This window comes from Sus scrofa, chromosome 15, assembly GCF_054392235.1.
Source record: "Sus scrofa isolate SSC_HxYL_T2T_F1_AM1 chromosome 15, Sscrofa_HxYL_maternal_Yorkshire_Landrace_v2.0, whole genome shotgun sequence".
NCBI lineage: Eukaryota > Metazoa > Chordata > Mammalia > Artiodactyla > Suidae > Sus > Sus scrofa.
In genome coordinates this window covers 149896238-149920983 of record NC_139397.1, presented here as the reverse complement: position 1 = coordinate 149920983, position 24746 = coordinate 149896238, and the positions used below count along the sequence as shown (strand labels likewise).

The window sequence follows — 24746 nt, the reverse complement described above, 5'->3', positions numbered from 1 at the left end:
TCCTCACGATGTGTCCACTGAGCGTGCAGCCCCCGCCAGACCCTCCACACTTCAGGAGACTCTCATGCAAGCTCAAGGGTAGGGACCCCAAGCCCCCTGCAGATAGACGCTGGCAGAGCGGAAAGGGCTGGGCACTGGTGGCCTGCAGCCCCCACCCCCTTCCCCATCCCACTGCCCAAGCTTCTGCCTTCCCTGAAAGTGCCTTGGCCCAGGCCCCCTTAGGAAGACTTCAGGCCAGCATCCAGAGTGGCCTCACACGGGCCACGCAACCACACCTGTCTCTCCTGCTCTGTGCTGACACACGGGCCGTGTACCAACAATCACAGTCACCCCACGAAAATGCTCGCTTAGCTCCTGCTAATAAAAAGCAGAAACAAGAGCCTCTCCTGCCCCCCTCCCAGGCGACATCCTTTCTGCTGCAATGGACTTTTAGGGTATAATTCCCGCTCAGACCCCCCAGAGACTCGGGCCACCTGCAGGATAAAAGGCCCCCTCCTGCACTGGTGCCCGGGACAGCCCCACCCACCCCTGCTGTACATAAGGAGCAGCTGGGGGCTGGGCTCCAAGGCCAGAAGGACGCAAACCACGCCCCCACCCCACCTTGAGACTTTGGGAAAGTGACCTTGAGTCTCTGTCCCCAGTCTCACAAAGCAGAGGTGGTGACCAAAGGCCGTGCCAATGAGAAGCACCTGCCGGCCCGGTGCTGAGAGCAGCGCGTGCTGTCTGCTGCCCCCCAGGATGCTCCATTCTACGGCCGCCCCCACGCCCCCAGCGCCTGCGGCGGAGCTGCGGGACCAGCTGACCCCTCTGGTCACCAGGGCTCAGGAGCCCGTGAGCCCCCCACACCTGTGCACACCCCTTCCTGGTCCAATCGCCCTGTTCCAACCTGACACTCACTACACCACACACCCCCCTGCCCCCCGAAGACCAGGGTCCCTGACTCGGGCCCGCAACCCCGTCTCTAAGCCCCAGCCCTTAGCAGCGCTGTGCTCAAGAAACGCTGCCTCATGGAGAGTCTGATCAACCCGGAGGCCGCTTCCAGTCGCGAGCCCGACAGGGCAGGAAGGCCGAGGCCATGGCACAAAGAGCGGCAGAGGTCAGCCGACTTGCCCAGCCGCCCCCCTCAGATGCCCTGCTTTGCACCGCCACCCCGCACAGCGGTCCCCCGCCCCGAGGGCACCCACGGAGTCCCCAGGGGTTAGGGAAAGACACACAGAAGAGGGTGACTCACTTCTTCGCCGGCCACAAAACTCCTCAGAGCATCCGGCCCTGGGCGGCCGCCCCTGAGAAAAGATGCCCCCCCTCGGCGGCAAACACACAAACATGACGGGGGCGGGGGTCTCCCCAGAGGATGATGCTGCTTTTCTTTTTAGGGCCACACCTGCAGCGTTTGGAGAGTCCAGGCGAGGGGTCGAATTGGAGCTAAAGCTGCCAGCCTACACCACAGCCACGGCAACGCCGGATCCTCAACCCACTGAGCAAGGCCAGGGATCGAACCCGAGTCCTCATGGATACTAGTCAGGTTTGTTGCCGCTAAGCCACGACGGGCACTCCCAGAGGCTTCATTTGAAGGAGAGAGACAAGCCCAGGCCTTTCCAGGGGAAGCCGAGTCTCCCCTCCCAGGGTCACTGCCACCCCCCGGGGAAGGCTAGGAAGGTGCCCGCACACGTGTGCGCTGGTCAGAGGGGAGAGAGGTTGCAGCTTCCAGAAAGCCTTCCTTGGAGGGACCGCGGGGTGGGAATGCCCACCCTTCCGGCCTGGGCCTGGACCGTGCCCAGGATGCCACCCAGGATGGGGTGCTCCCCCTGCTCACCTGGATTCAGACAGCAGAGGCTACCCGGCAGGCACCCGGCCTTCACTGCGACACAATGAAACGCAGGCTGTTGACTCCAGGCGCTGACAACACCCTCGAAGACAGAGAATCCGAGAGAACTCAGAACTCTTTAAAGAGAGGCTCATAAGGGGCCCTCCCCCCCCGCAGTAACGCTCAGCACCTGGCACTGCGGGAGTTCTAGAACTAACGGCGTTCACTTTTCACGTGGCCGGTTCAGGGGCACTGTCGGAGCTGCCCGCACCCACGGAGAGGGCCTCTCTGCACACAGCACCTCGCGGCACCCAAACTGTCCCAGAATTACGGAGAGAGAAGCAACAGCTGCCGCTGGAAATTTCTGGACACAAAAAGAGGTGACACCAGGCAGCAGAATGTTCACGCAAAAGGCCTCTTTCTCAGGAAGAATTACAAGTTCATGGTCAAGGAAATGTAATGCTTGAGATGGCCACCCTCTGGAACTTTCCAGCCTTCGCGGGCTGTCCTCAAAGGAACGAAGGTGGGCCCTGCGACTTGCGCGCACCTCCTCCCCCAGGCCTGCGTGGGAGGGGAGGGGGGGGGCGGGCCCACCTCCTGCTGCGGGGCCAGAAGCAGGTCTCACTCGTGACAAAGGCTGGAGGGCGGTGGTGGGGCCATTCTTTTGTGAGCAACCCAGTTTACCCGCCCCCTTCCAGACAAGATATAAAAAGGTATTTCACACTGATTGAAGATTTCCAGGACCAAAGCCTCGCGTGGGAGGCGCCAGTCTACTTCAGGCTTCACCCCAGGCTTCAAAGATACTAGGCCACCAGCAGGGTGGCCAGGCCCACCCCCAACCCAGCGTTTCTGGCACTTCCGCCCAGACCCCCAAGGAGCCCGCACCCCACCGCTCTCCTCCTGCAGCCCAGGCCTCCCCACGTGGGGCCTCAAGGCTCAGGCAGACTAGCCCTGGGCTCCCCCTTCCCAATGTGACCAAGGCCTGGCTCAGCTGGAGGCCCTTCACAGAGGGCAGCTCTGCAATTATCCCCATTTTAGAGATTTGGGAGGTAAGTCACAGAGAGATGGAAAAGGTGCCCTGGACCTCCCAGTAACGCCCGGAGCTGGACTGGAGCGGTCCAGATATGCCTTCCCTCCAAAAAGCACCGGCTATGCCCAAGGGGTGTGGCTGACCCCACTCTGGAAGGCTGGAGAGGAAGCTGGGCCCGGAGCAGGACGAGGGCTTTGCAAAGAGAGTCGGGGGACGTCATCGTGCTCTACTGGGTGCGGAGTGGGCATGAGGAACGGATGTCAGAGTGGCAAAGACTTCGGGAGCAGGTAGGCAGACAAGAAGGAAGGCAGACACACACACACAGGCCCTCACCCAGTTCCAAGAGCGGGGACGCTGAAAATTCAAGGCAGCTTGGGGTAAAGCAGGCTCCCATTTCATCTGCATCTCTAGGGACAAGGTACCAGTCCAGCGGTCAGCATTATCCCCAAATCTCCCCGCTCCAGACCCTCTGTCCTTCTGAGGTTCTGAGAAGGGCTGAGCAGAGCCCTCGGCCCCCTCCCCTCCCCTGCTTTGAGCAGGCGCAGGCCTCCAGCCGGACTCCTGGGCAGCCCTCCCAAGAAAACCTAGTTGCCCCAGATCGCCAAATCCACTGCCAGGTCACCTGATGAGCACGCCTCCGCCTGGGGAGCCCGAAGCCCCTGCACCTGCCCCCGCCGCCACTGTGCCCCCCAGGCCCTTGGCCCTGACCCTGGAGGGCAGCAGGAAAGTCTGTCAAACCGCAGCCCTCCCGCTCTGAAAGTGGAAGTACTCACGCACAAAGCCATCAACTCCTAGCATCAGACACACTCCAGATACAGTGGCAGCAGGACCAAGACGAAGGCATCAGGAAACCTGCACGTCGCCCAGGAGACGGCCAGACATTTCGAGCCTTTGTCGACTCTGTCCCTCCAAGCGCTGCACTAACAGTGCTATTTCTAAAGCAAAATCTCGTTATTTCCAGGAACAGAAAACATTCATTTTGCTAATAGAAAACAGGGCGCACAAATAAACAGAAATGCTTCTAAAAGGGGTAAAGCATAAAGGAAAATGTCCATAAATATTTCATCGGCCACCAAGGTTTCAATGACCTTGACTGCCAAGAGAAAGTTCGCAATGACATTGGAAACATCTCTGCCCTTGTCTGCTCGGGCTGCCATCACAAAGTATCACAGCCGTGGCGCCGTGGGTTAAGAATCTGACTACAGTGGCTCAGGTCGCTTCGGAGGTATGGGTTCATCAATCCCCCACCGTGGCATAGTGGGTTAAAGGATCTGGCACTGCTGCAGCTGGAATTCAGTCCCCAGCCCAGGAACCTCCACATGCCGCAAGTGCAGTCAATTAAAAAAAAAAAAAAAAAGGATCAGACTTGAGGATTTAAACAGAAGAAATGTGTTTTCTTGCAGCTCCAGCAGTCGAGTCTGAAGTCGGGGTGTGGGCAGGGTTGATTTCTTCTGCTGTCTCCCTATGTGGCTTGTCGGTGGCGTTTTCTCCCGTGTCTTCAGGTCCTCTTCCCTCTGTGCCTGTCTGCGTCCTAACCTCCTTCTTACAACGTAGGAAACCAGCCTGACTGCAGTAGCAGCCACCTCAGTGCCTTGTTTTAACTTCACAGGCTCTTTAAAGACCCTGCCTCGAAATACAGTCCTGTTCAGAGGCACTGGAGCGGGGCTGGGGGGTGCGGTTTAGGGCTTCAACAGACGGCTTCTGGGGGACACACCCAGCTCATGGCATCATCCATCCATCACGGTTCATCAATAACAGGATTCTCAAAGCAAGGGGTGCGGTCCGTGTGTAATGATCCCATTTGGGTTTCCAAAAGGCCCTTTTCTCAGTTAAAAACTCAAAGCGACCCCAACTCAGCCGGGCTCCTGGGCTACCCAGGGCAGCACCAGAGCACCAGTCAGGAGCTGGTGGAGAGAGGCAAGCCTGGGCTCTTCCAGAGGAAGCCAAGGCTCCCCTCCCAGGCTCCCGCCCTCCTCCTGGGGAGACTACAGGGAAGAGCCAGCACATGTGTGGGAAGGACCCGCGTTTCTGCCTTTCCACGGAACACGTTCCTGGATCCATTGAAAACCAGGCATGTCTCGCTCAAATAATGAAGAGAGAACCCACGTGCGCGGTCAGCAGCTCCAACCAAAGACCCCTGGCGCGGAGGGGAACGGACTGTCTCTCCTTTTCCTCCCCAGCTCTTCTGTTCAGAATGCACTGTCCACTCCATGTAATCAAGCTTTTAGGCTTGAAACTTTTTTTTTCTAACCCTAGCCCTAAAAGCAAGCGTACAAGGACTGTCCTGCCAAAAAGGTGTGTCATGTCCAAACCCAAGCATCTGTCTCGGCAGTGGTAATAAGGCAACAGGACCAATGAAAGCAACATCCTCCCCTGCCTGGGGTCCTCAGCCAGCAGCAGCAGGAGGGACCTGCCCCCCAGGCCGGTGGGACGGGCTGTGACCTGGGGTACAGGACAACTCCTACGGGCTCACCGGCAAGGGGACCTTCAGTGGGCCACACCCCAGCCACAACGCTGTCCTTGCTTGTCCGACTGAGTCTGTGCAGCCCCGCTCATTAGTGGAAGCTGGCAAAGCCCCAACCGCCTCCCTTCACTGTGCCTTGCCCCCTCCCTCTCCTATAAATCTCCAGATCAAAAACCAGGGTCTGGTTCCAAAGGAGATGCGTCCACAGCATGCAGGATCCAGCCTCACTGGGGGAAAGGAAAAGGGAGCTTGGAAATCTCCACTGAACAAATTCAAGCATGAATATACATAAATATTATATATGTTTACCTATAAATGTATGTGAATGTTATATAAATATATATGAACATTTTAAATATATAATCTATATATGCCTGTATTATATAACGTATATACATTGCACATATAATATATAAATATATTGCTTATATTATACACATGTATGTTGCAGACATTATATAATATGTAATATACATTGTAGCTGTAATGTATATATATTGCACGTAAATCAAGATTACTTGCACAGAATACAAGGCATCCTACTCTAAAGCAACTGATACGGCAACCCAGGAATCATCTGCTTCTCTCCAATATAACTTCTCTGCTCACACACAGCCTGGCTTGAGAAACATTTTCATTGCTTTAGTTTGATCAGATAAAAGCACTCAGCACTGGTCTGCTCTCTCCATCCGCTTTCACTTTGGAAGTTGAGTGTAGGGGGTAGGATGTGGGTGAAATAAAGGGACCAGGACCCAAAGTAAAAGCGAGGTGAGCCCGAGATGCTTCTGGACACCTAAGTAATTCCATGTTCTCAATTCCAGCATGAATTAATTTTCAAAGCATATGCCTGCCTTTAAATCTAAGCTGACCTTGTGTGGAATGCACAGATGTTTCTGTTATCACACAACTCAAAAAAAAAGGCAAAAGGGGGGATCACTCTGGGTACAGTCCTTAATATTCTTTATTCATGAAAGAGCACTGTTTGAAATTATAGGAGTCAATCAGAAAGTCATTTTCTTTCAAAGTGTGCTGGGCTTCTTACCTGAATGCAAATCATAGTGACAAAGATACAACATAAAGATTGAAAAAGCACTGCTTACTCCAGATAAATGTTTGAATTTGGTCCAGATAGAGCTGTGAGAGGCAACTCAGATTCTGACCGAATATGCTGGATATTTTTATTCTAATTTTCTCAAGACCACCTGCCTTTATGAAAATGAAGCAGAGACCCATGATGGAGGCTTTTCAGATGAAATCATCATCAAGCACTGTCATGTGGGAAGGGAAGAGACTGTCCTTTAAAAAGTCCTGTGGCTTAGGTTAGAGCATGTCAACGTTAGGACTGGCCCGGGGGCACCACTGATGACCCATATCTAGCTCCTGTCCCTTGAGACGTGTCCCCGTCCTGGGATCACATCTTCTCCACTAAACCCACACCTGGACATCGGAGGGCACGCTTGGATTGGGCGAGCTACTCTTTACTCTGGTTTTCCATCTTGGGAAGTGATGCCACACCTATTAAAGCTGCTATCATTCAGTCACAAGGATACGGGATACAGAATATTGTTGCTCTTTTTCAATCCGTCACGTATCAAAATATTCAATTGGAAAGTCTGTTTCCTTCATCTTGTTGCCGTTAAATAGTTAAGCAGCCCCAGCTGTCCAGGAAATACCAGGGCAGTGAACACATTATTGGGCAGAGAAGAATCCATTGAGGCTCCTGACAACCATTTCATAGGCTACAGAGAGGCCAGGGAACAACAACAACAAAAAGCCCACGTTACATTAAATATACAGTGACGGAGACAATCCCTGCCCTGCCTTTTATCACCTCATCCCAGGCCAGACTGCAATAAGCAGCTGGAGAATGCTGATTATAACCCCTCTCAGTAACCTACGATGTTGGTCTCCTCAAGTTCTCTCTTTTCGAAAGTTGACAGGGACTGTTTTGAATAAGAAAGGCTATTTTTAATTTTTAAACTTGGATGTAGGCTGGCTTTTTAACAATTTTCTGTATGCTCTGAGCAAAAGGGTGATTTTTCCAATCTATCTTCACATCTTTTTCCTGAAACCAACCACCTTTCAATCCTTCTTGGAACGTCTCCCCTTGACGACTCCATCCATCCCATAATAACCACCACTGGGTCGGATCAGGCGGACGAGACCGGGGAGGCTACCCCTTTTCCTTAAGTAGCAAAGCAAGGCGGTGCCCCGCACGGGTGTCGGGTACCACTTCCTCCTCCTTCCAGAGGAGGAAACGGGCTTTGAGAGGTCAAAGGCTTGCCCAGGGCCAGCGGCTACGGAGTGATGGATGAGGGATGCCCGTCCAGTCAGCCGACTCCCTCCCGAGCCAGGCTCCTTTCCTTCCTGGTGCTGGGCTCCCTGCCTGGGCCGATCACTGCAGCAAAAGGATGGCAGGCACCAGGATCCGCCCTGTACCCCCAGCCGTGAGCCCTCTTCCCCAAGGCTTCAGCAATGCCCGTGCAACAAGGTTGTGAAATCTCCTTTGCTCACGTGCACCCCTCTTTCCCCACAGCCCCTACCTGTTCTCATAAGGTGTCATCAACACTGTCACCCTAAAGACAAAAGGAATGTGCCCAGGGCAGCTTCTCGAGGCTGAGAACCAACAGGGAGGGTGTAAGAGACAGGGCATCGGAGAAATGGGAGCCCATGGAAGGGCCTCCAGCTGTGAGGGACAGCAGCTGGAGAGTGACCAGGTGGCCTGGGTGGTGTCCACTGACACGCCTGGAAGCCAGGCCCACCCTCACAGGGGTGGGGGGTGGGGAGTACGGAGGGGGGCGTGGGGTGGCTGCTCCCAGACAGACTGGCTTATGGCAGGTCGATCAGAGAGCGCCCCGAAGAGTCCGCCCTTTGCCTTCGGAAAGGCTGCTCGGCCACTGTCTTGCCCAGTCCGGGGGTGTCTTCAAATGGAGGCAAGGCCACACTCGATCTAGACCTTGATGCCTGATCGACAGTTGGCATCACTCCGTACTTCTCTCCAGTTAAACAACCACTACGAGATTGAGTTCAAAAGACAAAAGGATGCCCCAAACCCTAAGCATTTCAGGCTAGAACACACTCTGGGTAACATGAGGCTAATTTTCATCCAGAGCAGACATTTTCACGGATGGTATTTTGTCTTTAATTACCCAACCATCTCTGTGGGCGGCTTTATATCCTTTTTGGAACAAGTCGGGGCAGAAATTTAAATAAATCCATCAATCACCATGAAAAGCTCTATTTCTTTAGCTTAGATTCCTAGAAGCATGATTCCTGAGTCACAGTGTACAAACCTTTTACCCATTCTCATTTCCAAACTGCTTTCTGGAAAAAGCAAATGACTGACTCCTCTGCCATTTGGGGGGGGGGTCCTCAATGCTGGCCACCCCCTTACCCACCAACCCCAGGCTTCTTGGTCACAGTCTACCCCACCCCCACATCAGGGCCATAAGAACGACCTTCCCGTGTCATTGTCCTCACTTGGCTTGTTTGTCCAAATAACGGCATCTCAGATTTATTGGGTTTTGTTCGGTTACCGACGGGAATCGTCGTGTTTCTGGAACCTATCTGGGTGAGCTCTTTAACCATCAGGAATAGCCATTTGTCTGTAACATTCACTGCAAATACGTCTTCCATAACTTGTCAGAATGGAGATCAGAGTACTTCAAAAACAGATTTTGAAGACCACAGCCGGGCAGGTATCCGAAGCCTAGTTTTCTCGATGGTACCAGATCTCTCGCCCGGCTGGCACTGCCCAGAGTAGTTGCCCATCTTGTCTCCGTCTTGGCTGGGCGACTTCCGGGGCGCAGGCTAGCGCTGCCCACAAAGCACAAAGCACTCCTAAGGAGTCCTTCTAGACCTTTAACTGCCCTTGAACCTAAAGTCACAGGTTTGTAATTTGCAGAAACCACATTTATTTTCTACTCTGAAAATGGATACATTTATTCATGTTGAGTTTTCTGCGAATAGCAGGGTGAGGGGGTGGAGGGCAAGCTCGTTTGCAAGAACCCCCAGGACCTCAGAAGCTAAGCAAGCCACAGCGTGAGCCTGCAGCTTTATCCTCGCTCTTCTGTGCTCCATGCCCAGTGCCTAGAACTGCCACGAGAACAACACGAAATGGATGGGGAGATGGGGGGATGGATGGGGGACGGGGGGATACGGAGATGGGCGGGGGTAAATGAATAAACCCACAAACCCACCGCAGCCCCCAGAGCAGCAGGGGGCTCCCTCACAATCTCTTCATTCCTCCCGGGCCTCATCAATGCTTTATTTTATGTATCTGCAGTATTTGGACCTTCCTGGGCTAGGGGTCGAATTGGAGCTGCAGCTAAAGCCTACACCACAGCCATAGCCAAACTGGATCCAGGCTGCATCTGCAACCTACGCTGCAGCTTGGGGCAATACCAGATTCTGAACCCGTGGAGCAAGGCCAGGGATCAGCATCCTCACAGAAACTACGTCAGGTTCTCAACCTGCTGAGCCACAATGGGAACTCCTATTTTCATCTTTTCCATCCAACGATTGCCTTCCAATCAAAAGAACTTTTTTTTTTTTTTTTTTTGGTCTGTCTTTTCTTGGGCCGCACCCTTGGCATATGGAGGTTCCCAGGCTAGAGGTCCAATTGGAGCTGAAGCCACCGGCCCAGAGCAAAGCACTGCAATGCGGGTTCCGAGCCACATCTGTAACCTACACCACAGCTCACGGAAATGCCGGATTCCCAACCCACTGAGTGAGGCCAGGGATCGAACCCGCAACCTCACGGTTACTAGTTGAGTTCATGAACTACGGAGCCACGACGGGAACTCTAAAAGAACACTTTTCTGATTGTCAAGAGACATGGTCATCGAGTTTGACGTACTGAATTGTTACCTGGGAAACTCCATAAATTAATGCAAGCTAGAAATTAAAACGCCACTACCTTGATGTAAAAGACACTCAGGAGTAAATTATGAAAGAAGCCAGCCCGTGATCTAATGGGAGAGCGGAAGTCCTTATAATTGATTTCACCTTCATCAACCCCACCACACCTTGGCACGACCTAGATCCTTAAACTAGTAACATTTTGATTCACTGTATAATCCATGGTTCCCTTTAAAATCCTGGGACTGCCAGGGCAGTGCCCCTCAGCGTGTGGTCCCCAGACCAGCAGCATCCACAGACTACGGCATAGGTGTTGGAAATGCAGACTCTCAGGTCCCCACCTTGGACCCACTAAATCAGGATCTCTGGGGGTGGGGCCCAGGAATCTGTCTCCAGAAGCCTCCAGATGTCTCTCATGAACCTCCACACAGGTGTGCAAACTGCAGCTCCAGGATGTCAACCACTGATGTCCTTTCTGACGTGACGGATGTCACAGATCATTTTAGATAAACACTTTAGCACAGGTCTTAAAATGACAGATTCTGTAAAAAGCCAAATGTTCTTGTCCTCCGCCCTCTCTTATTTCCCCTGAATTCATCGAAGGATCATTGCAGTAACACATTTTTAAAAAGACACACAAGTGTGAAAGCCTTTTAACGCTTGACAAGGTCAATGATGGAATAATGGAAAAATTAACATCTCCTGGACGCAGAGGCAGAACTGCACCCAAAATGTCACTAGGACTCACTCCGCAATAGAAACATAAACATCTCCTCTGGCCTCGCTCCCCGGTTTAGGGAAAAGTGACGTCCCCTCCACCCCACACAGGCCTCCGGGCTGTGATGCTCACTCTCTGCCCAGTGACCCCACCCACCGCCCTCCCGGGGCCCCTTCCCATCCCTAAGCAGTGACACAACTCAAGTCCAGAGAACGTCAAGGATTTTAAATAAGCCCTCTGGAAACGTCCGGCCGGCCTCCTTGGGGACCCGCACACGGTTCCGGGTTCTCCAAGACCCGAGCAGAGAAGCCACTGTGCTGAGCACATCAGTAGGGCGACCCGGGTGGGACCAAGTTAAGCGTGGCAGGAGCGGCCGCGTGCATTTTAGATCTGATCACACAGCGTCCCCATCGACGTTTGGGGGTGGGTATCATTACTCCTCTCTATTTTTCCAAACAAAAGCCTAGAGCCTTGAAGGGGAGGTAGCCAGACACACAGCAGTGCAGGGAGGGAAGGCGCAGAAACCTGAGCCCAGGTCACATGGACTCCAAAGTCCCTGCTTCTGATTTAAAGACAGAAACAGGCGGAGGCCGGGAGGATGTTCGGAGGGGAGCGGCCTGGACCAACCCACCTTCCCCAGCGCAGCTTTAGCCCGGGCTGCGGAAGGGGTGCCCGGCTTCTCTCCCACCCCGGGAACAGAGCCCCACCACGGCGGTTCTGCAGCGGCCACTGCTCTGGTCTTGCAGTGGCTTTAACTTTAAGGCAACACCAAGACGGCATCGCCCGAAGAGGAGGAAGCACTTTTCAGGCTGTGTGGCTGGATTCACGGGGGATGGAAAACCCGCCTTCCAGGGCAGAACCACTCAGGGCAACGGAAGCTCGCCGCTGCCGCCGCCGCCGCCGCCGCCGCCGCCGCCGCCCTGCTGGAACCTCTGACTTAAGTCCCTTTAAGCAAGTCTGAGACCGTGGTCTGCAGGCTCCTCGCAGGTCCTCCCCCGGTGCTTCTCGACAAGGAGGGACGGGGCTGGGCCGAGGGTGGGATGCAGGACGAGTCACCGTCACAACTCCTGGACCCACCCTTAACCCAGGGGCGAAAGGTAAACAGGGAAACCAAACCTCACTGCCTTGAGGGCAGAGGAGGCGGAGGGAGGGGCGGGAGGCTGGGGCCACCCGAGGTTGCAGGAAGACAGAAAGAAGAGGGGCAGGGGGCACCTGGCCCACCTGATGCACACGCCCACGGCCAAAGCCCCTCATCACTGGCCCACAACCGCGTGTAGCTTTCTAAGGACAAAGGGGGTGACGCTCAGGAGAAGTCACTTGCGCTCAACTCTGTCACCCCAGTACTCTTGACTTTCTTTACTTTTTGCTTTTTTTTTAGGGCCACTCCCGCAGCATATGGAGGTTCCCAGGCCAGGAGTCGCATCAGAGCTACGCCACAGCCACAGCCACAGCCACGCCAGATCTGAACCGTGTCTGTGACCTACACACATAGCTCACGACAACACCGGATCCTTAACCCACTGAGCAAGCCAGGGATCAAACCCACAACCTCATGGTTCCTAATTGGATTCGTTTCCACTGAGCCACGACAGGAACTCCTCTTTTTTATTTATTTATTTTTTTTAAGAGCCACACCTGCAGCATATGGCAGTTCCCGGGCTAGGGGTGGAATCAGAGCTGCAGCTGCAGGCCTACACCACAGCCTTGGCAATGCCAGATCCAAGCCACATCTGTGACCTACACCGCAGCTTTTGGCAATACCCACTGATCGAGGCCAGGGATCGAACCTGCATCCTCATGGATACTGTGTCAGAGCCTTAACCCTCTGAGCCACAACGGGAACTCCCACAAAAGCCATTCTTACAAGATAGCACAGCAGGTGTCCATCCAAACCACTTCTGTGTAAGCCAGGACATCACACATGGAGCTCTCTGTCAACACTCAGGGCACACCAACGGAGGGGACACCAGCAGGTGGCCGCACTGCCACAGCCCGCAATGCCACATGGGGTTATGTCTCAAATCCCGAAGCGGCTGTAGCCAGCTTCTCCCCCGATGGTCTCGTGGTCGAAATGCCCCGCCCAGGCATCACAAGGACTTCCTCCACGTGGACAGACTACTTCGGACCTGCAATCGGGGCCTAAAAGTCTTCGAGGACTGTCTATTCCAGGGCCGAGCACGAGGACGGGCCCCACTCAGATCAACAGGGCCGCCTCCGTGCTTTCACGGGGTCGACTCCCTGGAAACGCCTGAGAGAGCATCTGCAAGTCCAAGGGACAAAGGTCACCAAGAGGAGGCAGAGGAAGCCCCAGGACGCTCACCCACGTGGGCGAGCACCTGACAGTGACAGGGAGGCGCAGACCCCTCCCCTCCCCCACCCCACCCCCACCCCCGCTGTATTATCTACTCAGGAAGAAATCTGACGGCTCTTCCAGACTCGCTTCTGCCGTCCTCTCATCCTGCCTCCAAGAGTCCCTGCACTTCCCAGCCACCTGCAGCGGAAACGGCTCACACAATCCCCTGACGTTGGCCAGGCTGACTCTGCGGCCCCAGAGCTCCCCGGCTGCAGAAGGGGACAGCGGCCCTGCGAGCCAGCGCCCTGCAGCGTGGCTGGGGAACCACCTTCCCGCTCGTCCCCAACCTCCAGCACCGCGGGGACACCAGACAGGGCAGCACACACCACGAGGCTCTGTCGCCTGCTTCCTTTGATTAGATAATCAGTTTTCTCTCCGGGGAAGATCACAGGAAGAAGCAAATGCGCGTGCTGGCTCAGATACCAGGGACCCCATGAGGAGAGCAGGATGGGAGGGAAGAGGCGTTTGCTCTTTGCACAAGGCCTATTTCTGAGTTACGGCTCAGCAGCGAGCTTCTCAGGGTCTGCCTTCCTATCGGCTCCGACGGATGCGCAAGATAACCGACCCCCAGGGCCCGCGGACGGAGAAGGAAATAACTGCGGGCTCCCAGCGGCCGTGCTGCGGGTCTCACTGGGTGACTCTGAACAGGCAGCCAGGCCTCTAAGTCACCCAGAGAGCCAGTTCCTCCCTGGCCCTCGCGCACTGCCATCATGCCACCCGACGACTGAAAGATAACGGGGGAAACGCTTGCGTGCCCTGCAACCCTTCCAAGAGCCCCCACGTTCTGGGCCTCCCCTGCCCGAGTCCCCCCCACCCCGGCCCCCAGCCGGGCACAGCAGGAGGAAGACGTTGCCACGTCTGGTCCACCTCTGTGTCCTTCCCAATCCGCCGCAGGAAATCCGCTGTGAAAACTGAGCCCGAGTCACTTTTTTCACCTAAAAGCAAAAATCATGTGTGCGCTTCCTCATGAACAGAGGCCTCAGCCGCCCTGTGACTTCCTGAGGCCCGAGGACCCTGCTGCCAGGGCCGCCTGCTCCCCCCACCCCCCGCCGGCACACTGCCTTTGAGGGGGGCCGGGGGGGGGGGGTGGTCTTTGGACAGCTGGGCCCTGGGGACGCCTCTGCCGACAGCTGTTGGGACACAGGGAGGGGGAGAGGACAAATTCCAGCACAACCACCCACGGCAGTGACGGCCCAGCCAAGGCCCGAATCCCGTCCAGATGCCTGGGCCAAGGGAGGCTCCCCAGGAGGGCCTCAGGGCCATCCCTTCAGAAACGTGACCCAGGCCTGAAAACCCTCCTCTGATCAATGCCAGCGGCCGCAGCCCAAGGGCCCAGGAGGGAAGAGGAGGTGAAAAAACCCCCCAAGTCTTGTGCTTCTTTGGAAATACTCCCCACTAAATGCCCAGAACCTTAGAGGTGAAAGAAACGCACCCTTGAGCAGGAAGCCCACCGACCACGCGTCAAGCCAGCAGGACTCAGGGGGTGACTGCCTGGCAGGAGGAAGGCTGAGCGGAGGGGGTGAGGGGCACCCTGTGGGTGGGGTGCTTTGGGACGACCCTCTGGGAATTCGTGGGAAGACACAGGACCGTGCATTGCCTTGGCCCCAGGAATCCACGTCGGGACTTCAGGCCAAGTAGAGACTCGAGGTGCAAGAACATGACGCAGAAATGGCCAAACAGTAGAGAACGACCTAAATGATCACCAAAAAGGGATCCAGACAGACACACAGACAGACGGAGGGAGGCCCGTCTGAGAGACTCCGGCGCTGTTCTAGAACGAACACGGGGAAGGCCAGGAGCACTGTGGAAAGGCCGCTGCTCTGCTCTCCGCAGCATTCTGCTTGGTCCCCTCCGAACACAGAAGAGCCAGGCTGCGGGAGGGCACAGGGAAGGGAACACAGGTCATCAGGCAGCCTAGTGAAATCAGACTGAGGCCATGGCTCTACAACTACTGTTTCCTACGGGGCGGTGACATCATGTTATTGATCAACTATGACTTTTTACATTGAGAGGACCATGTCGCTGAAAGGAGGAGGGAGAAAGGTCAAGCTTTCGATGGAGACAGAGTAGCAGCAGCTTCTGTGTGAGAACAGCCGGTGGCCACGTGGGCAGGAAAGGAACCCGAGGCCCGAGAGGGACAGGGGTGCGCCCGGCTCCTCGGCACTAACTCCCTGACATTTAGCAAAGTGCTGGGAACCGCTGCCTCGGAATGCAAAGGCGGGCGTTCGACACAACACACAAAAGGCATTTCTTTCCTAATTACAAGTTTTCCTAAAATATGACCGAGACGCATTTAAAAAAAAAAAAAAAAAAGGAATTCCACATTTTGAGGTCATTCCCAGACTTCTGTAGAGTTGTATCTGCCTGAACTATAAGATGAGAGAGTATTGTCTCAAAGTTCAACTCTCCCATCATACATGGTTTCCGGCACCGCGTAGGCAGGTCCGCCCGACTGCACAGCCCTAAGTGGGGGGGGCAAGGACATAGGCTTTGGGTGAACTGTGGGAAACACCCTCCAAGCATAACCTGAATTAAACACCCCGAGGGAAAGAGAACCACAGCCGGCACCGGTGTCAGGCCACTCGTGACAAACAGGCTGAGTTGGGACATGGTTCTTGGGCAAGAAAACACTCAGGAGGGAGACAGAGTCACTTCCTAACCCGCCTCAATCCAGCTCAACAGATCAGGACTTTTTCCCCCATCTTTTTCTTTTTTTGGGGGGAGGGGTATCTTTTTAGGGCCACACCCACAGCATATGCAGGTCCCCAGGCTAGGGGTCAAATCAGAGCTGTAGCCGCCAGCCTACACCACAGCCACAGCAATGCTGGATCTGAGCAGCATCTGTGACCTCACACCACAGCTCACGACAACGCTAGATCCTTGTCCCACTGCGCGAGGCCAGGGATTGAACTCACGTCTTTCATGGATACCAGTCAGGATGGTCAGCGCTGAGCCACCACGGGAACTCCTCCGATCTTTTCCGACCCACCCAACATGCGACAGATGTCCTGACCCTCCTCCTGCTCGGTCAGGCAGGCTTTCCAAGGTGACATTCCAAGGGTTTGCCCGCCCGCCACTGTTCTTTAGAATTTGCCCCAAAGACATTCTTTAAAGATGACAGGGGGATAAAAATGGTGGCAGGTTAAGAGAACATACAAATGAGGAGAGAGGCCGGCCTGGGCCGTTCACGGCTTCCGCTGCATCCACTCCCCAGCAGGCAGCCCTAGTTACAGACCTCAGCCGCGTGTGGACCAGAGCCGCCAGGAAACAATCGGAAACGCAGCTCGTCCTGGTCTCTCTGAAAGCCGAGCCTGTCCGTCTACCAGTGGGGAGAACGGTGCTTTGCGGTTTTAGGACGCCTTCGCTTCTGGGCTCTGAGAGGGGAACGCGTGATCTGGGGGTAGTGCACAGAGCATGCCTTTCCTGGAAGGTACTTCCACCCAGTGTCAGGCTGGCCTCTCCTGACCCCTGAACTCTCAAGTGGAGGGACAGCCCCTTTCCTCCTGGCCCGAGGCCACCGTGGGCATTAGGAATCATTCTCCTTTTTTAAGTGCACAGTAAACCAGCCAGAATCGTGGGAGATGCGCCAGCATGACTCCAAAGCGGAGGCAGCAAATGCTGCAGCATCTCGGGCTCTCACAGCACGTGGGAGTCCAGTCCCCGACGACGAGGTCTGCACACCCAGCACCTCTGCAGTCGGTGGGGGAGGGATCGTTCCAGTGGGGGATGCTGTGGGCACAGCTCGGCGGGGAGGCGGTTAAGCACCTTTGAACAGGGAAATGGAACCAGGCTGCCTGCCGATGGCCACCGGCCAGGGGACACCAAAAACCCAGTGCAGATCCTCAGGTCAAGGAAAACTCAAAGGCGGATTTTTGGTCTGGTTTCATTTTTTGTTTTTTTAGGGCCGCGCCCGCAGCATAGGGAGGTTCCCAGGCTAAGGGTCGATCGAAGCCACATCTGCAACCTACACCACAGCTCACGGCCACGCTGGATCCTTAACCCACTAAGCGAGGCCAGGGATCCAACCACATCCTCTTGGATACTAGTTGGGTTCATAACCTGCTGAGCCACAACAGGAACTCCAAACTCGACTTGTTTGTTACGCAACTGTGGGTCTCCAAACCCTGTGATAGAAAATTACTATTACGAAGATGCCAACTTCGCCAAAAGGAAACTGTCTATTTCTGATGACGTGATCCACTCCTGGGGCCCCTGAGACCTCGGAAACAGCACAACAAGGAGGTCCCAGAAGAGTTTTGCCAGCCCTGAGAGTGTTTTTCACAGCTCTGAGAAGCAGAGTGGGATGGCTGGCCCAGCAGCGGGGGGTAAACACGCTGCCCTGGGTTTGACAGACGAAGGTGCAGCCAGCCCCGCTCTGCTATCACCTACCCGTGAGAGCGTTCCCTGTGCTCGTCCCGCCAACAAAACGCGCCCCCTGAATGCCCAGAAGCCCAGCAGACAGCCCTGCCAATCAAGGAGCACTGAGAGGATGGGGGGGGGGGGCATGAGAACATCCCGGGAAGTCTTTGCACCTGCCCTGAGCTCCCCCCGCCGCCTGGCAGCCGCCAAGCACCAGCTCCAGCTGGAGCACTCAACTCCCTTCTCGGCCTCCCCTCCGCCCACCCTGGAAACATTGGGATTCCCCGGACTCGACCCCAGGCCACACCGTCACCCAGATGAGGTTATCCACCCCCACAGCCTGCTGGCCCTCTCTGGATGACCTTCAGACGGACGCCCCTGCTCTGAGAGGAGCCTGAGGGACGCCAGCCCGCCAGCCCTCCCACAACCCACGCAGTGACCATCACACTCACCAGGAGTGCGGCCAACGAGCAACTCGTGCCAGCCCCTCCCCCACGCTGGGTGCCACCAAGAGCCATCCAACTCCCAAGCCCCGCCCCCACCTCAGCTCTGCCTCCCCTACATCCAACCGGCCCTCCTCCGGTCCTGGGGACGCTCTTCTCGCCTCTCCCCGGACGTCCCCTTCCCTCTGGCCCCACGGCCACCACCCAGGCCAGTGGTTCTCAGCAAGCCAGCCTGCTCTGCAGGGAACATGCGCTCTGGACTGTCTGGGGACACTGCTGGTTGTCACCAGCGGGGAGGGGTGCCCCTGGGTGGCTGGACAGGCCAGAGATGCTGCTAAGCTCCCCCAGCTCAGAGCATCAGTGGTGCCCAGAGTTGAAAGTCCCTTCCTTAGGCCAATAGCACCAGCTTCCCCACCGTCCTCCACGTCCAGTCTCTGCTCTCCCAGAGAAGCCAGAGCCAAGTCAGTGCGTCCAGGACACACACAATCACAGTGTCATCCCCCTCCTCCGCCCCGGAAAGCAAAGCCAGTGACTTGCAATTGTCTCACCCAGAGGCAGCACCGCGATCACGGTGGCATTTTTTTTCTGGTCTTTTATCTGGGCGCATACATCCATCTTTTTTTTTTTTTTTTTTCTTTTTAAGGCTGCACCACCAGCATATGGAAGTTCCCGGGCTAGGGGTCAAATTGGAGCTGCACCTGAGGTCTATACCACAACGCCACATCCAAGCCACATCTGAGACCCACACCGCAACTTGGGGCAACACCAGATCCTGAACCCACCGACCGAAGCCAGGGATCGAACCCGCATCCTCGGAGAGACAATTTTTGGGTCCTTAACCTCCTGAGCCACAGCGGGAACTCCTAGATTTTTCTAATGGAAAAAAAAAAATTTTTTTTTTGAACAACACTGAGACAGTATTCGACCTACTATTTTGCAGCTGGTTTTAACATTTTCCCGCAGCATTCTGGTGTTGCTCTTTAAGTAGACTGTTCACGACTTCGCCCGGGAACACACTCCCCTTTTCTTCACCATTCGAGTCACTGTTTATGGGACCCCTTATGTGAGTACAAGGGACAAAATGAAAATGGGGTGCCTCCCACTCCCAAAGCCACGGCCACGACGGGGCCACGCTCACCGCTCACGGTCATCACATCCTGGGACAAAGCATGGCCATTGGGTCCGCCTCCTACTTTACAGCCAAGGACACTGTGGCCACGGCGGCAGGAGGGCCGGTACCCAGGGCACAGAGCTGGTCCGTGACACACCAACCTGCATCCTGGCTGCCAGTCTACCTCATGTTCCACCAACCCGGCCCCTCCTCTTCCACCCAGAAAGGTCTGGAACGTGCTGCCCTCCAGCCTGGAGCGTCCATCTTCACGTGCCTCCCAAAGATAATTACAGTTCGACAGCCCATGAGATGCTGGGCAACGCACAACCCTGCAAGGCAGGTCTCATCTTCGTTTCACAGGGAGACCAAGACCCCGAGCGACTGCCCTGCAACTGCTGAGCCACACCGTGGGCGGTGGCACTGCCGCTGCCATGGGCTGCTGCGTTCAGGCCATTAGACTGGGTGGCCTGAGCACCAGGCATCTATGGTCCCTCGGTCCTGGAGGCCAGACAGCCCACAAAGCATCTGCAAGGTGGGCTCCTTCTGGGGCCACGGAGACCAAGCTGGCCCTGGCCTCGCCCCTGTTTCCAGGGGCGTGCTGGCCACCTCTGGGGTGCCCTGGCCGGTACGGCCACCTCAGCTTCACAGGGTGCTTGCCCTGTGATGCACATTCAGCCCCAAATGCCCCTTGTCACAAGGACACCGGTTACACTGGAGTAGGGCCCGCCCTACTGCAGCGTGACCTCGTTGTAACGAATTACGTCTGCGGGGACCTCACTTCCAAATAAAACCACGTTCTGTGGTCCTGGGGGAGGGGGTGGGGGAAGGACTTCAACGTTTAGATTTTGCAGGGGACACAATTCACCCCGAAACGAGTGGTGACATGAGGATTCAGTCAGGCTGACCCAGCTCCAAGCCATGGGGTCCTGGGACAGCTGCCACGGAGGGTCCCGGTGGGTGCTCTGGACTCTGGAAGGGTGGGGTGGGGCTTGGCTCTGGAAGGCCTCCTGCACCCCCAACATTCACCAGATGCTGGGACACTCAGGTCCCTTTTTTTGTTTTTCATCTTTTTAGGGCCACACCCACGGCACATGGAGGTTCTCGGGGGTCAAATCAGAGCTGCAGCTGCCGGCCTACCCCACAGCCACAGCAACGCCACATCCAAGCCGCGTCTGCGACCTACACCACAGCTCACGGCAATGCCAGATCCTTAACCCACTGAGCCAGGCCAGGGACTGAACCCACATCCTCATGGATGCCAGTCGGACCCATTTCCGCTGCGCCACAGCGGGAACTTCCTCATGCCCTCCCCAGACTCGTGACCACTGCCAGCATCCGAGCTTTCCTCTCTGAGTCCAGAGACCCCACAGAAGCTCCGCAGGGCTGTGTTTATTCTTTATGACAGTTACCCCCAAGAGTCTGGGGGGACACAGGATGCCCCCTCCAATCCCTCTGTGCGTGGCCAAAGTCCTGGAAGAAAGGACCAACGCAACAAAACAGACAAGGGCAAGCGAGGCGGATGGAACTTGCGGGGCTGACCTTCTTCAGGACCCGTTTCTTGATGGGACTTCAAAGAACTGGCAGACAACCGCCCGTCCCCGCCGTCCCCACCTCCCAGGACACCGCGCCAGTGACGGGGTGGGTGCGCTCTGGAGGCCTCGGTGAGAACTCTGACACCTGCTCCGAGGCAGCCACTCTTAGGTGACCCTTCCTAACACGAAGCCAGGTGCATCCTTGCTTCTGTCCGTCTCCTCCTTTCTCAGAGACGACCCCGCTGGTGCCGGACCATTTCAACTAATCTCAGACACTTGATTTGCTGAGCGGTGGGTGGAAGAATGGAAACATTTATAGACCTAGACTCTCCCAAGCTTTCAGAGCAACTTGTTTTCGCAAGGGGACCCATTCCCAGGCCAGATGAAGGTCAAAGCCCATCTGCAGAGAAAAGGGGAGACTGAAGACACTCTTGCATCCCAGGGAGCTGGCGGTGAGCACGGCGTGTCCACGGGAACGCACCGGCTTCCCCACGTGACCTTGGGAGGGTTTCTCACCCCTTTGTCCAAAGGGGGCAGAGGAGGCTCAGAAAGGGGTGAGGACCTAGCCACCATTAAGCAGCCAACTCTAAGGTTAGGATTCAAACTCAGGACACCTGCTGCTTACACCCCGGGGGCCTCCTGACCACAGGCTGTACCAGATCCCCCTCGGGGAAGAGACTTTCGCACTTCTGAGGGAAAGCTGGTCCTGGACTCTAAGTCCCAGAAAATGCACGCAGCCCTAACAACGTACACCCGGCCCCGTGCTGGCAGGTCAGAAGGAAGCAGGGAGAGGCGACAGGGTATTCAGGGGGCCTCTGCTCACCCACAAATATAACCAACAAAATGCATATGGGACCCCCGACAATGAGCCAAAGCTCTTTTCCCACAAAGGAAAGGCTCCTTCACCTTTCAACACTTGGAAAAGATCTTGTGTTGACCCAAATAAACACTAGCGTTCTCGGTTTCAACAGCACAACTAATGTGAGAACAAGAAAGCTGATGAAGAAACAGCCACAAAAACACAGGACTCAAGGAGTTCCCTGGTGGCACTGCAGGTTAAGGATCAGTATTGTCACTGGTGTGGCTCGGGTCCAATCCCTGGCCTGGGAACTTCACGTGCCTTGGGCCATGGCCAACAAGAAAACAAGCAACAAAACACCCCACGGGGCTCTGCTCAGGTCACACTCGAACTGGGACGCGGGGAACGGGTTCACTGACGTTTGGAAACACAGCAGAGAAGGTGCCCCGAGCCTCCCAGAAGCTCAGCGTCTCTGACCCTCCTGGGCGCCTTGGACACAGCTGGTTGGCAGCACACGGTGGCGGAGCTAATGCGAGATGGGCTTCGTTCTCCGGCAGAGAAGACCCGGTTCCAACACAGGAAAGCACTTTCTGACGGACAGTTCCCGTGGGAAGCTGTAAACAAGTCCTTCTGGAGACGAGGCCCATGTTAGGGACGCCCGAGGGGACCTTCCAAAGCCGGGCTGTCTATTGTTTTGCACAGAGCCACACATAGCGGCTGCAATCCTGACAGTCCCACGGCCGACGCTTGCACGGCTGACTTCTAAGGCTGCCCGGGTGACATGGAAACACGTGGGCAGTGACTTTGCATCCACACAGCGCTCTCAAAGGCAGACTTTTATCCTGCCATGAGAGGGGCAAACTCATGCAATCAATTACTCCCAGGCCCCAGAGGAGAAACTCAAGAGAGAGACACAATTATGGGAAAATGAAGTGCAAAGCCCCACCATTTGTTTTAGAGCTACAGCTGCTTCTTTCAGTCCCAGGGTTCACTCCACATGCGTGGGGCCCCCCCACCACCCGAGGCTTGGAGAAAATCAGGGCCCCAGGCTGCAGTGTTCGTGGAGGGGCGGGAGCAGAGCAGGACTCAGAGACCCACCAAGCCTGCCCAGAGGGAGGGGTCACACTGCACACTGGGCTTCTGATTTTTTGAGGAAATGGAGGTGCCCTCCTGCAGAGTCAGGGCCAGGCAGGTCTTCCCACGCAGCCCTCTCTGTTTGCCAGCAACTGAGCTCCTGCGCCTTCCTCTAAAACAATGAGGTCCATCCAAACAGGAAAATCAAAGCGACAGCACACGTTATACACCCCACCAAACGCCGTCGGGCACCACAAAAGGAAGGCCGGGCAGGTGAACAGGCCCCGGCTGGCTTTCATGCCTCCTGATTAAATCGGAGGGCGTGGTTTTGCAGCAGAAACATCACCACCTAAACAGCAAGGGGGACGACAGAGCCCGGATCCCCAGAGAAACCAGGTGGCACTAGAAAGACAGAAGCATCCGGAAGTGCTCATTTGCAGCCAGGACCTGCCCAGGCCTGCCTGCCTGCCTGCCTGCAGCTCAGAAAACCAGCCACGCAGAACCTGGCTGCCCACAGCTGTCATCTGGGCGCCGCTGCTCCCCAGAGTCGGCCCAGCACGGGGCTGCAATCATCGTGGAGGTGCGGAGGCAGGGGCTCCTGGAGGGGCGCGCAGGCCAGTCCCCAGGCCCAGGGCCCAGCCAGGCGGGCCCCTGTCAGGGGGTGAGATCCGATCAGAAGGACCACTTGTTCGTTCCCCCTGAGACACTGGAGCAGCTAATCAGGATCATGTGCCACGTGTGGCTGCAAACCCCGAATAACAGCGGCTTGAAGCAGGCCCCTCCCATATCAATGACGTCTCCGAGAGGGCTGCTCCAGGCGAGGCGGGGTGGGGGGGCTCCTGGACCCCTTCCAGTTCCAGTGTGGCCATCACAGTCTGGGGCCCAAGGAGGCGGGAGTAATCAGGGCAGAAGGGGCAAAGGGACCCATCTGCTCTCTAATTAGGAGGTCTTCCAGAAGCTGCCACGTGACCCTCCAGCGGCATCTCAGAGGAGGGGTCACACTCAACAGCCAGAGGGGGCGAGGGGGGCTTTATTCTGGACACCCCCGCTAAGGACCAGCACTAACAACCACCTGAACTTAGATGAGCCCTTCCCACCTGCTGCCATGCGCACTGCCAACGTTTTCCACGCACCCCTCGTAGCATTTTCACTGCCAGGTGCTGCAGAGATGTGAGGACACCAAGGCACACAGAGCTCTAACCTCCCACATGGAGGTGCAGCCCACAGAGGCCGGCTCCTGAGCGCTTCCCGGACGCCGTAGGATGGCTGCCCATCCTGGGAAGCAGCAGCATGGGGACAACCCGTCCTCCAGGAGGGGTGGTCCCTGAGCCCAGGACCTCCGGCAGGAAGGCAGGCCAGCCCGGCAGGCACAACGGGGACCACACTTGGGCACAAGGCCCCTCCTGACCCATAGTGCCCGGCCAGCCAGGGAAGCCTGCGCCCCCCGACCCCCGCCACTTTACCCAGCATCTCCCTGCTCACAGCTAGCGGGTCACAGTCGGCCGGTCCATCCTCCCTGCCCCACCCCACGCTCCACGCGGGGCTTTTCAACTCCCCTAGAGCGTGCCGTCCAAGTCTTCTCCAGGGCGACCCTCTCGCTGCCGCCCAGCATCTGAGGGCATTAGTCAGTGTGGCCATTTACAAAGAACAGAAACTGAGCCTTCTCAGGGCGTTCATTTGCAGCAATGATGAACCCCGATGACACGGCCCGCTTCCCTCTGCGGATTTCCCCTTGGGGGTCGCCCTGCGGGATCCAGGCAGTGCCAGCGTATTTGCATAAAAGGGGGCTAGCGGGTGGGCCCTGTCAAAATATTTTTGACAGACCAGAGACGCGTTGGATGGCAGGACTCGCAGTTACAGGGAATGTGTTCACAATATGTTCCCACAATCTGCGCGGCTCTCAGAGGCGGGCTCTTTGTTTGGACGGGGCCGCGCGCGGCTGTCACTCACCTCATGCATTATGCAGACCCACGGCGAGCGCGGAGCACGCAGGCCCGGGTTCAGATCACTGGGAGGACCCAGCGTGGGGGAGGCAGGGCGGAGTGTTGCCACGGCAACGGCGGGGACCACGGGGGCCTTCGGATCAACGGCAGGTGTGCCTCCACCAGAGCCCCCGGGTCACCAAAAGGCATCAGCCTATCAGAGAAGCAGAATCATTTCACGTGAAACCCGAAGCCTGATGCATCCAGCTCCTTCCCC

At 56.3% G+C, this 24746-nt stretch overlaps 1 protein-coding gene across 8 annotated transcripts in view; it reads right to left on the bottom strand.

Annotated features, from left to right (window-relative positions):
- AGAP1 (ArfGAP with GTPase domain, ankyrin repeat and PH domain 1) overlaps window positions 1-24746 on the bottom strand; it is a 558467-nt gene that overhangs the window by 416966 nt on the left and 116755 nt on the right. For 2 of the 8 annotated variants that reach the window (XM_084998789.1, XM_084998793.1), the window contains exon 1: window positions 3608-3751. The exons of 5 other annotated variants lie outside the window; for them this stretch is intronic. In XM_084998789.1, the coding sequence (XP_084854915.1) occupies window positions 3608-3632 (25 nt within the window). In that variant the 5' untranslated portion in view covers window positions 3633-3751. Of the gene's footprint in view, window positions 1-3607; window positions 4465-24746 lie in introns of those variants that run through there. One more of the 8 variants, XM_084998791.1, reaches the window with a different exon arrangement.